Source organism: Rhinolophus hipposideros, assembly GCF_964194185.1.
Source record: "Rhinolophus hipposideros genome assembly, chromosome: 8".
Classification (NCBI taxonomy): domain Eukaryota; kingdom Metazoa; phylum Chordata; class Mammalia; order Chiroptera; family Rhinolophidae; genus Rhinolophus; species Rhinolophus hipposideros.
In genome coordinates, this window is record NC_138054.1 from 24,764,727 (window position 1) to 24,779,041 (window position 14,315).

At 36.6% G+C, this 14,315-nt stretch overlaps 1 protein-coding gene across 10 annotated transcripts in view; it reads left to right on the forward strand.

Annotated features, from left to right (window-relative positions):
• The window catches only part of ARHGAP29 (Rho GTPase activating protein 29), a 73,624-nt gene that overhangs the window by 29,009 nt on the left and 30,300 nt on the right, over window positions 1-14,315 (forward strand). For all 10 annotated transcript variants that reach the window (XM_081057415.1, XM_081057418.1, XM_081057421.1 and 7 more), the window contains 2 exons: window positions 13,298-13,394; window positions 13,750-13,822. In XM_081057415.1, the coding sequence (XP_080913541.1) occupies window positions 13,298-13,394; window positions 13,750-13,822 (170 nt within the window). The remainder of the gene's footprint in view (window positions 1-13,297; window positions 13,395-13,749; window positions 13,823-14,315) is intronic.

Sequence of the window (14,315 nt, forward strand, 5' to 3'; positions counted from 1 at the left end):
TTAGTGGACAGAAAGGCTTTGTAATGCGACGACAAGTGGTGCTGGAAAATGGCCATTTGTAGTGACTCCACTTAAAGGAGGGGAAAAAAATGGAGAAAAAGGAGACTTAATTGGAGATGTATTTGAAATGTGAAAAAATGAAACTAAAATTGTAAAATAAGTTTATCGTGTGTGTGTTTATTTATGTATGTATGTATATAAAACATGCTAAAAGAATCAAGAATTGGGACATTATCCTCTGATGAAATGACTTGCCAACCAAAAACATTAGAATCTGTTATTCTGGACTGCGGTATATAAGAAAGACTGAGGGTGGAGGGAGTATTTGAGAAAAGACGAGACTGGAGGCATGAGTTCAGTTAGAAGATTGTTAGAAACAATGGGCTAGATGAGGGTTGACAGTCTGATCTAAGGCAGAAGCTGGGAGGTGGTAGAGGTGGAATGTGGTTTTCCAGAAAAGGGGATGAATGTTGATTTGACGGAACATACCACAGATTGTATGTTAGGGGTTAAGTTGGAGTTTGGACCTGAAGAGGACTTGAGAATTATTGCTGTGTAGTAGGTGATGGAAAAGGACAACACCAACTCAGGGTATGCAGAGTAAATAGAGGACTGAGTATGAGATCTCAGGGACAGAGAGAAGATAGAGGAACCTAAGAAACACCTGAGAAGTAAGGAAATGATCTGGAGAAAGATGTCATGGAATTTAAAAAGTGCAAGGTTCTAAGAAGCGATCCTCAGTGTTCAGTGTCACTGATAGGTAATATGAGTTCAGGTAATGTTGAATTCTATAAAAAGTGACTCCCTGCGGGTTTAGTAAGGAAAGGAAAGGCTTCGTTGGGGAGAAGGATTACCTGTCCTGAATCTCAATGGAAGAGTAACTGGCCTTAAGTGGGCTAGGAGTGTTGAGGATTGATACAGGGCACTTGTAGGAGAACTCTGGGCTTTGAAGAACATGATGTGATTGGTGAACACACTCCTATCTGGAGAGGGCAAAGGGCAAGTGTCAAGGGAAGAGGCAGGAAGAGAAAAAAAATCTTTTCAGTAAAATATAGTCCATGTACTTAAAATCCGCCTCCCCTACTTTTGACATAGATTTATCATGTTTGTATGGTTCTGTTTTTACAGTGTTTCAAGCACTGAAGAAAAATGTAGATGGATTTAAATGGGGAAAAAATGGATAACTTCTACTATGACTTTTTAAAATGTGCTTAGTAACCAAATTTGTTTTTAAATAGACTGTTTATAAGTGCCATTTAACTTAGATAGGGAAATTGGTGTCTATAGATAGTAAAATTTCCATGCTTGGAAATAGCGACCGCAGTTCACTTGATTGTTGTCAGTAGCTATTGTGTTCAGTCAGGATGTCCTGGGGAAGGAGTGTGCCTGTGTGTAGTTGGTGTCCACATTCCAGAGACAGACTTGCAGAAAGTGGCCTCTCAGCTGCCTTGAAGATCTTTTTTCTGTGAGGTAAAGCATATCTTTTGAATATTGTTTCCCACTATGACTGTCTTTGTACCCTTAGGTTTATTATTAGGATTTTATTTTTTTGTGTTGGATGAAATTCAAAAGATTATTTTGTTGGGAAACTTACTCTGTTTCAGTAGGACTTCATGAGACTGGAGATTTGGAAACTTTAAAAATTGTGTTTTCTTTGGTGTAAGTTTATGTTTTTAAATAAAACTCCCCCCGCCACTCTTGTTCTTGAGCCCATCTAAAAATATCATTGAAATTCCAAATGAAAAATATTGAGTGACCTAAAAAATTGAGATCAAATCAGAGCTTATGTCTTTCATTTAATGATTATTTAGTCTTCAACCCTGGAAAGGCAAGGGAAAGGTAGAAACCATTTATGAATGTCTAATTCTGTGCAATCTGTTTTGCATAAGCTATCTACTTTAATATTTTCCAAAAACCTATAAAGGTACATTTTTATCTCTATTTTAAAGAGGAAAATCATTATATATTAGGATCAGTAAGCTGTCAGGAATGTGGAAATTATCTTGTCTCAACCCCTGATTACATTTCGAAAACAACGGTGACCTACCTGACTTGCTTTGGAAGTCTTAGCTGTCAAACGCATTTTGCCAATATACCAAACCATTTCAAAAAATAACATAAATACAAAGTAACTTTAGAATCAGCGAGGTATAATCTCGTTTGTGCTACTACAGGTTTGAATGCGTGAAATCTGTGCATTTCAATGCATAATAAGTGAGAAATTGGAATTTTACTCCTCTTACTCTTTATTTTAAATGTGGAATTTACCCTTTAGTAACTTTAAAAGAAAAATCCTTAGCTTTTTCCATTTATTCTAGTAGTGATTTGTATTTCCTGTGTCTCCTCCTGTTTCCAAGCAGGAAGTTTAGTCTGACAAAATATTTGCAATATGGTAAGACAGATACAGCCTATTTTTGAAATAAAGACATCTTCAGCCTGCAGTAATTTATTATGTACTTAGTATTTGTGTTTTCATTAGTATTTACAATTATTTTGGTCAGTCATATTTATAATGTAAATTAAAAGGACCGTTTATTTAGATTTTTCATGATCTGTATTTTTTAGGTTTTTCATAATCTGTATTTTACCGTATGTTTAAAAATTGGCAAATTATACTTACAAAATTATAGAAGCCTCCTGTTTTTTTGTTTTGAAAACTTAATTTTTAAATGGGCAATTCATTTAGTCAGTTCATAATGGAAATGATATAAAAGAGATTCAACGGTGAAGTGTCTTTTCTACCTCAGACACTTAGCCACCCATTCCTTTCACTAGATAAACAACTGTTACTGGTTTTTGTGTATCTTCTAGAGACATGTTACTCATGTATAAGCCAATACTGTATGTTCTCTTTTTTACTCTCCTTTTTACACAAATGGTAGCATTCTGCCTCTTCCTCATTGTTCTGAGTTATCTGAACATAAAGGGTTTCCTTATTCTTTTATTTGTTTTGTTTTTTCAAAGTTGCATGGTTATGCATTATATTGATGTTATATGATATATTTAACCAGTTTGCTACTAATAGATGTTCAGATTGTTTCCAGTTTTTTTCTGTTACAAACAATGCTTTAATGAATACCCATGTAAATTCTTAGATGGTAGTTACTGGATCAGAGAGCGTGTGCATTTATATTTTGGATATTGCTGAATTCCCTCTGTAGAGATCATAGTGCTGAAAAGGCAGATTTCCTCCTGCACATTTGCCAACAAAACTGGTTACCAAGCTTTGTTATCTAGTCTTTGTGTATCTACTTATAGTAAAAATTTGTGTTTCAGTGTAGAGTTGATTTGCATTTATGTGGATTGACCCTTTAACCATTTTTTTCTTGACGGTTGGTCTTTTTTTTTTTACCATTGATTTGTAGAAAGTCTGTATACGTAAAATTAGCCCTTAATCTTTGATATAAGTTGCAGATTTTTAGTTTGTTTTTTATCTTTTGATTTGCATGTGACATTTTATTTTTGCATTTAAATTTATCAATCTTCTGTATGGTTTGGGGGTTTTAGGAATTAGGAAGGATTTCTCTGCTCTGAGATTATAATAGCATTCTCCAGTGTTTTTTCTTCTAATGTTTTCATGGCGTCATTTATTAAATAACCCTAAAGTATTTATGTGCTTAGCTAATTTATCGAATAATTCATCTTTTCCTCACTGATTTGTGATGCCATCTTTATGATAAATACTAAATTGCCACATATATTTATATCTATTTCTGGACCTTATTCTGTCCCATTGATTTGTTCAGCCTTGTGCCAATACCTGGTAAGGGTAGCTGCTCTTTCTATTACTCTTTTTGTTCATGATTTATTTTTCCATCAGGATTTTTGAATTGGCTTGTCTAGTTTAAAATAATATCATGGTAGGTTGAGGGTAATTTGAATTAAATTTATAAATTAAATTATGGACAATTTATATACTTAGCATTTCTATCTAAGAATATAGTATGCGTTTTATTTCAAGTTGTCTTTTGTGTTTCTCAGAAGCAATTTAAAGTTTTCATTTCGTAAATCTTGTCACTTATTTTACCCCAAGCATTTTCCCCCATGTGAATGGTGAAAATTTTCTTCCATTACATCTTTTAATTCAGTGGTTTTCAAACTGTCACACATGATTTATGACATCAAGTTAGAAGACTATGACCTACATTTTTAAAATATGAAAAAGAATAGGAAAAAGTCATAATGCAGTACTCGCGTAAGATTTAAGGATGTTTCAAAAATTCCATAGGTGTTATATAACTGGTAATTATTATGTATGTATGGTATTTTTGGTCATGATGTGTAATATGTATTTCTTACTGAAGGTTGTGGTCAAAAAGGTTTGAAAGTTGCTACTCTAAAAGGTGTATGTATGAAAGCTATTCATGTGATTTCTTGAAGAGATACTAAATGTATCTTAGTGCTTATTGTTATGATATAATAGGGAGTCCAAGAAAGACAATTATTTGAACCTTGAGCAAAATTTTGATGAGGTTTTTGAAAAATGGCTAATAGATGGGAGAGAGTAGAGACAGACACTGATACTCTGGTTAGCAGGTTGTTAAATAATCCAGAATAGAGGTACAATGTGACCTTTTGAACTAAGGCAATAATAACACTAATGGAAAGGAATAAAAAAAATATTTTAGAAGCATTTTGAAAGCTAACCAATGAGCTAAGGGATGTATGGAAAAGAGTAGGTTTGAGGGACAGAGCAGAAGGGAAGATACTCAGTTTAGTACATGCTGAGATTGCAGTGCTGGTAGGTAAAGACTGGGAACTAGGAGAAGGAATATATCAAACAGACCATTGTAAATGTGGGTCTGGAAGCTCAGAGGTTAAAACTAGACAGGTAGTTTAAGGATTCATTCCCTTAAAGGTACGAAAGTGAATGAGATTCTGTGGAGATAATGAATAGAGAAGAAAGCCAATACCGTGTTTCCCCCAAAATAAGACCTAGCCGTACTATCAGCTCTAATGTGTCTTTTAGAGCAAAAATTAATATAAGACCCACCATTATATTATATTATATTATATTATATTATATTATATTATATTATATTATACTTGGTCTCATATTATATTAAAATAAGACCGGGTCTTATATTACTTTTTGCTCCAAAAGATGCATTAGAGCTGATGATCTGGCTAGGTCTTATTTTCGGGGAAACATGGTATGAGAAACGAAGGCTCAGTGGGAATGACTATATGAAGTACAAATTGCCTATAGATGTATCTAGAACATGAAGATGCTCATGTTTACTGTTTACCAACCACTGTACTCTAGGTGCTTTACATTTATTTTCTCAGAAAAAATTGAAGTTAGGTAATATATTTAGAGTAACACAGGAAGTGGTAGAGGTCACATATTTGAACTCAAGTCTAAAAGTCTGAAGTCTTACTTATTTTAGTTACTATAACACATTGCTTCTAAGAGAGCAGAATACTTCAAGATGGAAGGGGGTAGTTAAAATTTGAGTAATAATAGCTGACATTAATGAAGATTTACTTACTGTGTGCCAGAAGCTGTTAAGCTCTTTACATAGATTATCCCATTTATCTTCACATCAAATTTTTGAGGTTAATACTATTTTTGTATCAGCTCTCTTGCAGATAATGAAGCTGAAATAGAGAAGTTTGTCCAAGGTTGCATATGTCTTAAGTAGTAGAGATGTTGAGAGTTACAGAATGGTCAAGTAGAATGAAAACTTAGAACAAAATAGGCCTCCAAGTTTGACTAATAGGAGGTTTTGTTGATGGTGTTACTCAGTGGTATTGAGTGAAACTAATAGCTAACATTTATTGAGCATTTTCTATGTAACAGGCTCTGTTCTGAGTTCATTCAATCTTCACAACATTTCTCAAAATACATATTATTCCCATTCTATAAACAAAAAAAATTAAGCAAATAGAGTTGTTACTTAACCTAATTTAAGAGACAGAGTTAGGATTTAACTTAGGCAGACTGGCTTCAGAACCCATCCAGTATTCAGGGATCAGCAAACTACCAGTGGGATAAATCTGCCTGTTGGCTGTTTTTGTAAATAAATTTATTGGAACACAGCCACTTGTATTTGTTTGTGTATCTTTGTATGTCATTTGTTTATGTATGGTTCCTTTATGCAGAGTTGAATAGTTGCAATAGACTGTTTGGTCTGAAAAGTCTAAAATATTTATTATCTAGCCCTTCACATAAAACGTTTTCCAACCCCTGATAATCATTAAAATGGATGAAAAGCCAAATCCTGGTGAATTCAGTCATGACCAATTTATAGAAGTTTGATAGTAAAGAAGTGTTAAATTAGATTGAGTGGTAGCTTTAAGAAGAAATATGGTAAAATGAAAATTTTTTTGAGAACTCAAGTTGGCAGAGTGGATAAATGCTGTACTCACCTCCTCCCATGACCACATCAAAATTACAATCAAACTACAGAACAGCCATCATTAAGAACTGCCTGAAGTCTTGCTGAACCGAAGTCCCACAACTAAGGACCTATAGAAGAAGCCACATCAAGACTGGTAGGAGGGGCAGAGACGCGGAACAGGCTGGTCCCACACCTGTATGTGACCGTTAAAAGTCAAGAGGCATATCTCAGCTACGAAGGTTCCCCCTGGAGCAGTGAAGGGTCCCAGACTTGCACCAGGCTCCGTAGCCCAGGGTTCCAGTGCCAAGGAGAGAAGTACCCATAATTTTTGGCTGTGAAAACCAGCGGAGACTGTGAGTGAGAGAGACGGAAGGGGGCTGCAGTCCCAGGTGTTCCTCTGAAAGGGCCTGTGCATGAACTTACTTGCTGACCGACTCACTCACTCTGAGCTCCCTGTGTGACTGACTCACTCACTCTGAGCTCCCGCATGGGCACAGGCTCGAGGGGCAACAGGGACAGGCAGGCAGGAACTGAGTTGTCTGGCTTCAGGGCCAGGCTGTAGGGGTGGCTTTCTTCCAAACAGAAGTATTAGTAGAATCCATTGTTTCTTTGTTGAGTCCTTCTCCATCCTGGTGTGCAGATGCAGGCAGCCACCTTATCTGAGTCTCCATCAAACAAATACTGTTTGTTCATCCCACCCTGGTGATTTCGAGTCCCTGCCCACCCAACTTTTGCACGCACCCAAGCCACTTACAGTGGCTTTCCATACAAACAGCCTCTCTTGGCTCATGCTGTGGACTTTCCTAAAATCTCTCAAAGGTTCACAAACCCCAAACAAACAACATCTGGCTTCAGCTTGCCCTGTACCCCTTGCTGAGAAGCCCTAAGCCCAGCACTAGAGGCAGCCAGCCTTAGTTCATGGTCTGGCCTCTCAAGGCACCTCCAAGCTCAGTGCGGAAGGCGGCCACCTGTGTATTACTTTGTGGTTCATGACAGATGGCCTTGGGCAGGGCACAGGCTGCAGCTGAATTTGACTTGTGGCGGCGCCCTTACCAGGAGGCCATGGGGCTAACACACCCAATGACCAGCTTCGGACTGAAATGGAACATCACAGGGCTGCGTCTGAAGACAACACACCCAGAGAGAAGACTGGGCAGGCACCAGAGCCCTGCTAAAGCGAATCCTGCTCCATAGGGTCAGCCCCTGCACAACAGCTCCTCCACTGTAGTCATGGAGAGTTCTCATAGCCAATCAGCCCACAGTCCCTCTTATGGATGTGCAGACAGCAGCCAAGGCTCAACTACAACAGGGAGGCACACACAACCCACACAAGGGACACTCAGGTGACCAGGAAGACTGCACCACTGGCCCCTGTAGGACACCTACTACATAAGGACACTCTGCTAAGATTGGGAGACATAGCAGCCCTACCTAATACACAGAAGCAAACACAGGGAAGGAACCAAAATGGGGAGACAAATATGTCCCGAATGAAAGAATAGAACAAAGCTCCAGAAAATGAACTAGACAAAATGGGGCAAAGAAACCAGGAGAGACAAAGTTCAAAACAATGGTTATAAGGATAGTAAAGGAACTTAGTGAGAAGTCCAACAAAGAGATAACAAGCATAAAAAAGGATGTAGAAACCATAAAAAAAGACCAGTGAAGGATACAATACAATAACTGAAATGAAGAACGCACTAGAAGGAATTACCAGCAGACTAGATGAAGCAGAGGATCGAATCAACAAGGTAGCAGATTACCCAAACTGAACAGCAAAAAGAAAAAAGAATACCAAAAAAAAAAAAAAATAAGGATAGTTTAAGAGACCTCTAGGACAACATCAAGCATAATAACATTCACATCATAGGGGTACCAGAAGGAGAAGAAAAAGGAAGGGATTGAGAACGTATTTAAAGAAAGTATGACAGAAAACTTCCCTAAACTGATGAAGGAAATAGACATACAAGTCCAGGAAGTGCAAAGAGTCCCAACCAAGATGAACCCAAAGAGTCCCACTCCAAGACATAATTAAAATGCCAGAGGTTAAAGACAAAGAGAATCTTAAAAGCAGCAAGAGAAAAACAAATATCACCTACAAGGGACCTCTCATAAGACTGTCAGCTGATTTCTCAACAGAAACTTTGCAGGCTAGAAGGGATTGGCAGGAAATGTTCAAAGTGGTGAAAACCAAGGACCTACAACCAAGATTACTCTAACCAGCAAAGCTGTCATTGAGAATCAAAGGACAGATAAAGAGCTTCCCAGACAAGAAAAAGCTAAAGGGGTTAATCATCACCAAACCAGTATTATAAGGACTCTCAAAGGGACTTTAAGATGAAAAAAAAAAGATAAAAAATATGAATAATAAAGTGGCAATAGCCTACATATCTCTCAATAATCACTTTAAATGTAAATGGATTAAATGCTCCAATCGAAAGGTATAAGGTGGCTTAACTGATAAGAAAACAAGACCCTTACATATGCTGCTTGCAAAAGACTCACTTCAGATCAAAAGGCACACACAGACTGAAAGGGGAAAAAGACATTTCATGAAAATTGAAATGAAAGGAAAAAAAACTGTGGTAGCAAAATTTATACTGACAAAATAGACGTTAAAACAAAGGCTATAACAAGAGACAGAGAAGGACCCAGTAATCCCACTTCTGGGTAACAACCTGAAGAAACCCAAAATGCTACTTAGATGGGACCTGTGCATTTGTATGTTCGTTGCAGCATTGTTTGCAATAGCCAACATGTAGAGGCAGCCTAGTGGTACACACACACACACACACACACACACACACACACACACACACAGGAATATTGCGAGGCCTCAAAAAGGAATGAGATCTTGACATCTGCAGTGGCATGGATGAACCTGGAGGGTGTGTCCTGAGTGTGAAGTATGTCAGACAGAGACAGATGCAATGTGATTTCACTTATAATTGGAATCGAAAGAACAAAAGAGACAAAACAGAAACAACCTGATAGATACAAGACTATTTTGATGGTTGCTAGATAGGAGGGTGGTTGGGGTAGCAGGTAAAAAAGGGGAAGGGAGTCAGAAGTACAAATTGGTTGTTAGAAAGTAGTCATGGGGATGTAGAGTATAGCATAAAGAATATGGTCAATAATATTGTCATAACTATGTATGGTGTCAGATGAGTACTAGATTTATTGGGGTGATAGATGGGAGGCGGTTGGGGAACAGAGTGAAAAAGGTGAAGCCATTAAAAAGTACAGATTGATAGTTACAAAATAGTCATGGGGATGTAAAGTAAAAGGTAGAGAATATAGTCAATAATATGGTAATAACTATGTATAGTACCAGGTGCCTACTAGACTAGTCATGGAGATCATTCTTAAATTATATAAATATCTGTTATGCTGCACACCTGAAATTAATATAATACTGAGTGTCAACTGTAATTGAAAAATTTTAAAAGGGAGGAAAAGATGCAAGGGAATAATAAGAGGTTCAAATTTTCAAGTATAAAACAAGTCATGGGGATGTAATGTACAGCATAGGGAATATAGTCAATAATAGTGTCATAACGTGGTGCCGTGACATGGGCATGTAAATGGTGAATAACTGTGGTGTACACCTGAAACTAATATAATATTGTATGTAAGTTATATTTTAATAAAAATCTTTAACAAAATTTCCAATTGGGAAAGACTTGAGTATGTTAATAGCTTAAGAAAAGAAAAAGTCAATTGCATGGGAGATAGTGAAGCTATGAGGGACGAGTAATGGTGGTGAAGGGTGTGGAGAATGCAGGAGATAGTGGGAAGATTTGTTATTGGAAAGGAGCCAGATTTTTCTTTGGAGCAGTGAGCAGGAGGAAAAACAGAAAGGATGTTAGAAATATAGGACTGTTTTGAAATGGAGGCAAGAGCAGTAATAGGAATTTTTATTAGATGGCTGTAACTTCATTCAAGTAGGAATGGAGGTAAGGGAGGAAGATGGTTCGAATAATTGTCTTTTCACTGCTCACAATTATTTTTTCAATCTTCAAGTCATGTTTTGTTCTACGAAAAAGTACATTCCTGGGAAAGAAAGAGGAATAATAGAATTTTGAATAGTGTTATAAAATACATATATTTTTAAGTCTAACAGGTTAAAGTTTGGAAATAGGAGTAGGCTTTACATTTTCGCTGGTATTACATTATAAATTACTATTTAGAGTCTACTTTCCAAGGAGATTTTAAAAACAGCTTTATTGAAGAGTAATTGACATACAATAAACTGTACATATTTAAAGGGTTACAATTTGATCAATTTTGATATTCATATTCTTATGAAACCATAAAAATCCAGAAAACACATGTCCCTTTGTAATTTCTCCTCTTCTGTGCCTCCCAGCACCCCCCTTCATCAATTTTGATAAGTTGTGTTTTCATTTTCATTCTGTTCAAAATACTTTCTAATTTTCCTTTTTTTCTTTGACCCATGTGTTATTTAGAACTGTGTTTTTTTTTTTTTTTTTTTTTTATTGGGGAAGGGGAACAGGACTTTATTGGGGAACAGTGTATACTTCCAGGACTTTTTTTTTTTTTCCAAGTCAAGTTGTTGTCCTTTTAATCTTAGTTGTGAAGGGTGCCATTCAGCTTCAAGTTGTTGTCCTTTCAGTCTTAGTTGTGGAGGGCGCAGCTCAGCTCTAGGTCCAGTTGCCGTTGCTAGTTGCAGGAGGCGCAGCCCACCATTCCTTGCAGGAGTCGAACCGGCAACCCTGTGGTTGAGAGGACACGCTCCAACCAACTGAGCCATCCGGGAGCTCAGTGGCAGCTCAGCTCAAGGTGCTGTGTTCAATCTTAGTTGCAGGGGGCACAGCCCACCATCCCTTGTGGGACTCAAGGAATCGAACCGGCAACCTTGTGGTTGAGAGCCCACTGGCCCATGTGGGAATCGAACCGGCAGCCTTCGGAGTTAGGAGCACGGAGCTCCAACCGCTTGAGCCACCGGGCCGGCCCAGAACTGTGTTTTTTTTTATTTTTCTACTATTGGGGGATTTTCCAGAGACCTTTCTGTTATTTCTAATTTAATTACATTTAGTTACAGAACATATTGTGCATGATTTGAATCCTTTTAAACCCATTGACGTGTTTTATGGCCAATAATGTGGTAAATATTCACTGTGCACTTGAAAAGAACATGTATTTTGCTGTGATTGGGTGGAGTGTTCTGTAATTATCCATTTGGTCAAGATGGCTGGTAGTATTAAAATCTTCCATATCCTTACTGATTTTCCGTCTGTGTGTTATGTTAGTTATTGAGAAGGGTTATTGAAATCTCTGGCTGTAGCAGAATTTGTTATTTCATTGCAGTTATGTTAGGTTTTTCTTCATGCAGTTTGAAGTTTTTATTGGGTGCATAATGTATAGAATTGTTACACCCTCCTGATAGATTGACTCCATTATTACAAAATGACCTTCTTTATCCCAAGTAGTTTCGTTTGCTCAGAAATCTACTTTGTGTGATATTAGGCAGTAAGCTGGGGCAATTGTGGGGTTTACCATGTTTGGTTCTTGTCTGTCAGGATTCTTGTCCTTTGTTGCCTCATAGCCAGTGTCTTTAAAACTGTTGTTTCGTATATTTTGTACGGGTTTCTTTTAGTATTTCACGAAGAAGTATAAACCTGTTTTTTCATCTTGGCCAAAGCAGAAGTCCAAAAATATTTTTAAAATTAGTTATGGTGCTTCTTAAGTTTTTCTTTTTGTTTGCATCAGAGATACTTAAAAGAATCTGATGAAAGGTATAGACCTTAGCCCCTCTTATCTACAAAGGTTTATACATGTGAAGTCTTGGTTGTAATTTCACGAGGTTTACCAGCTTGAGGTTTAATTCATCCCTGCTTAGGAATCCTTGCTTTCCAGCAAGCGTTTTCAACCTTACTTGCACATTAGAATCACCTGGGAGAGCTTTTTAACAAATATCTAGACCTGTGAAATCTGAATCTTTGGTGGTAGGATCCAGACTTTGTTTTCAAATCTCTCTAGGTAATTGTAATGTGCAGCCAAGCTTAAGAACAACTCTGTATTAAGGCAAAGGATAGCATCCTTTCTACTTGGTTTCTCTACCTTCCCTTTGTTGGCCAGGATCCTAGGGAGGGGGAAATACAGGGAGCCAGTGGCTCCTTAAACTCAACATGAGTAGAATTGGGTTACTTTTTAAAAATTGCCTTTAAAATACTACCTTCAGAATTTGTCTTGGTAAATTGTATCTGATTTTTAATGAAGGTGCATACAGAGAAGTTACAGTAAGAAACCTTTTTCAGTTATGTTTCGCAATTTTTTTAACAAAATGCAAAATGTTAGAATATCTCTACGCTAAATAAAAGACAGCTATCTAATTAACATGGACCTCAGAGCCCAAGAGCCTATAAGAAATAAGGCTATAAATAAATAGGAATTTAAATTTTCTAAAGCATTGGGTGATTTTTATGTGATATGCTTTGTTTATAGGTTTTATGCTATGTCAAATCTATATATGACTTCAATTACTGGTAATTCATAGTGAAAAATATGCTTCATTTTGACTTAAGTGAGCCACAATGTGTTTAGCTGTTTAAAATAAAATGCCATAAAGCAATAAGCAAGAGGAAATAGAATAGAGCACTCTTAATGAGAGAGGTCTGGTGGAGCATGGACTCTGGGACTCCAAAACTGATTGATTTTACATTGAGTCACTTCTTCGATGTGTCACATTATGTAATGCATGCAGTAGTCAGTTTGGAATGGCAGCTACTTTCATGCAAGCTGATTTCTTTTGTGTGATTTCTTTAATGAAAAACTTGAACATCATATCCATTTTGTGTATTAAGCTGTTCAGTTTCTGAATCTTCTATTCTTTAAGTAAAACTGAATTTTTAAGAGATTAAATGACTTTATATAAATCTAGTTTAAAATACTTTCTTCCTCACTTATTTGTAACCAAATTTTCCCTATAGCTGTGAACTTCACAGAAGTTAATGAAGAAAACAAAAACGATCTCTTCAGAGAAGTGTTTTCTTCCATTGAAACGTTGGCCTTTACCTTTGGGAATATGTAAGTAGAGGACAGTCATTTAAAGAATTTTGGGCCTAGGTTTCTCAGTGAACGTATGTCACACAATTCAGTAAATAACAAGTAAATTATTAACCACTATAAAATATTATCACAACTTTGGAAAAGCTACATTCTGTGTTGTTTTTCTACTGGAGGTGTCTTTATAGCTGTTTAGAAGCAACATTCATTACAAATGACTATGTGGTTTATGTGAATAGATTCCTAGGAGTTTATTTCTAAGGATCTTACAGAAAAAGCATTTATTTTAGATGACATGTTGAATGTAAAGCCTATGACAGAGCAATGTAATGACTTGTCTTTTTATTTCTGGGTTTTTTTTAACCTCCCTCCATAGCCTGACAAATTTCCTTATGGGAGATGTGGGCAATGATTCATTATTGCGACTGCCAGTTTCTCGGGAAAGTAAGGTAGGCCAAGTGTGAAAGCAAAACTTTAATATTTTTAACTTAACATTTCAATAATTTCCTAATCTTAATCTCAGCATTACTCTTTGATAGTTTTGAGTTTAGCAGGAAAAACTGATCAGTTCATTTCAAATGCGATCATTTATGGTCAGTTTCTGGAGGAAAAATTTGATTGTACTTTTTAAGTGGAACTATCAAGAACATAGCCATTAATTGTATAGTATCTTATATAATGAATCTATATATTATGTGGTCTAAAATTTTAGTAAGTAATTCTTAACCATTTTTCCCTCCTGACGTTGTCATGGATCTTAAAGACTGGTGGTAACCTAGAAAAATAATGCAAGAAGTAAAGAGGGTATTATTCATCTTTTCATACATCCCACAGTTTGTTACAATGGAACATTTATTAATAGGCCTGTGGGTCTTAATTCTCCTAAAGCATCCTTTTAAGTATTCAGAGGATTGGGGTTTTGATTCCCAAATAGAAGCAAAA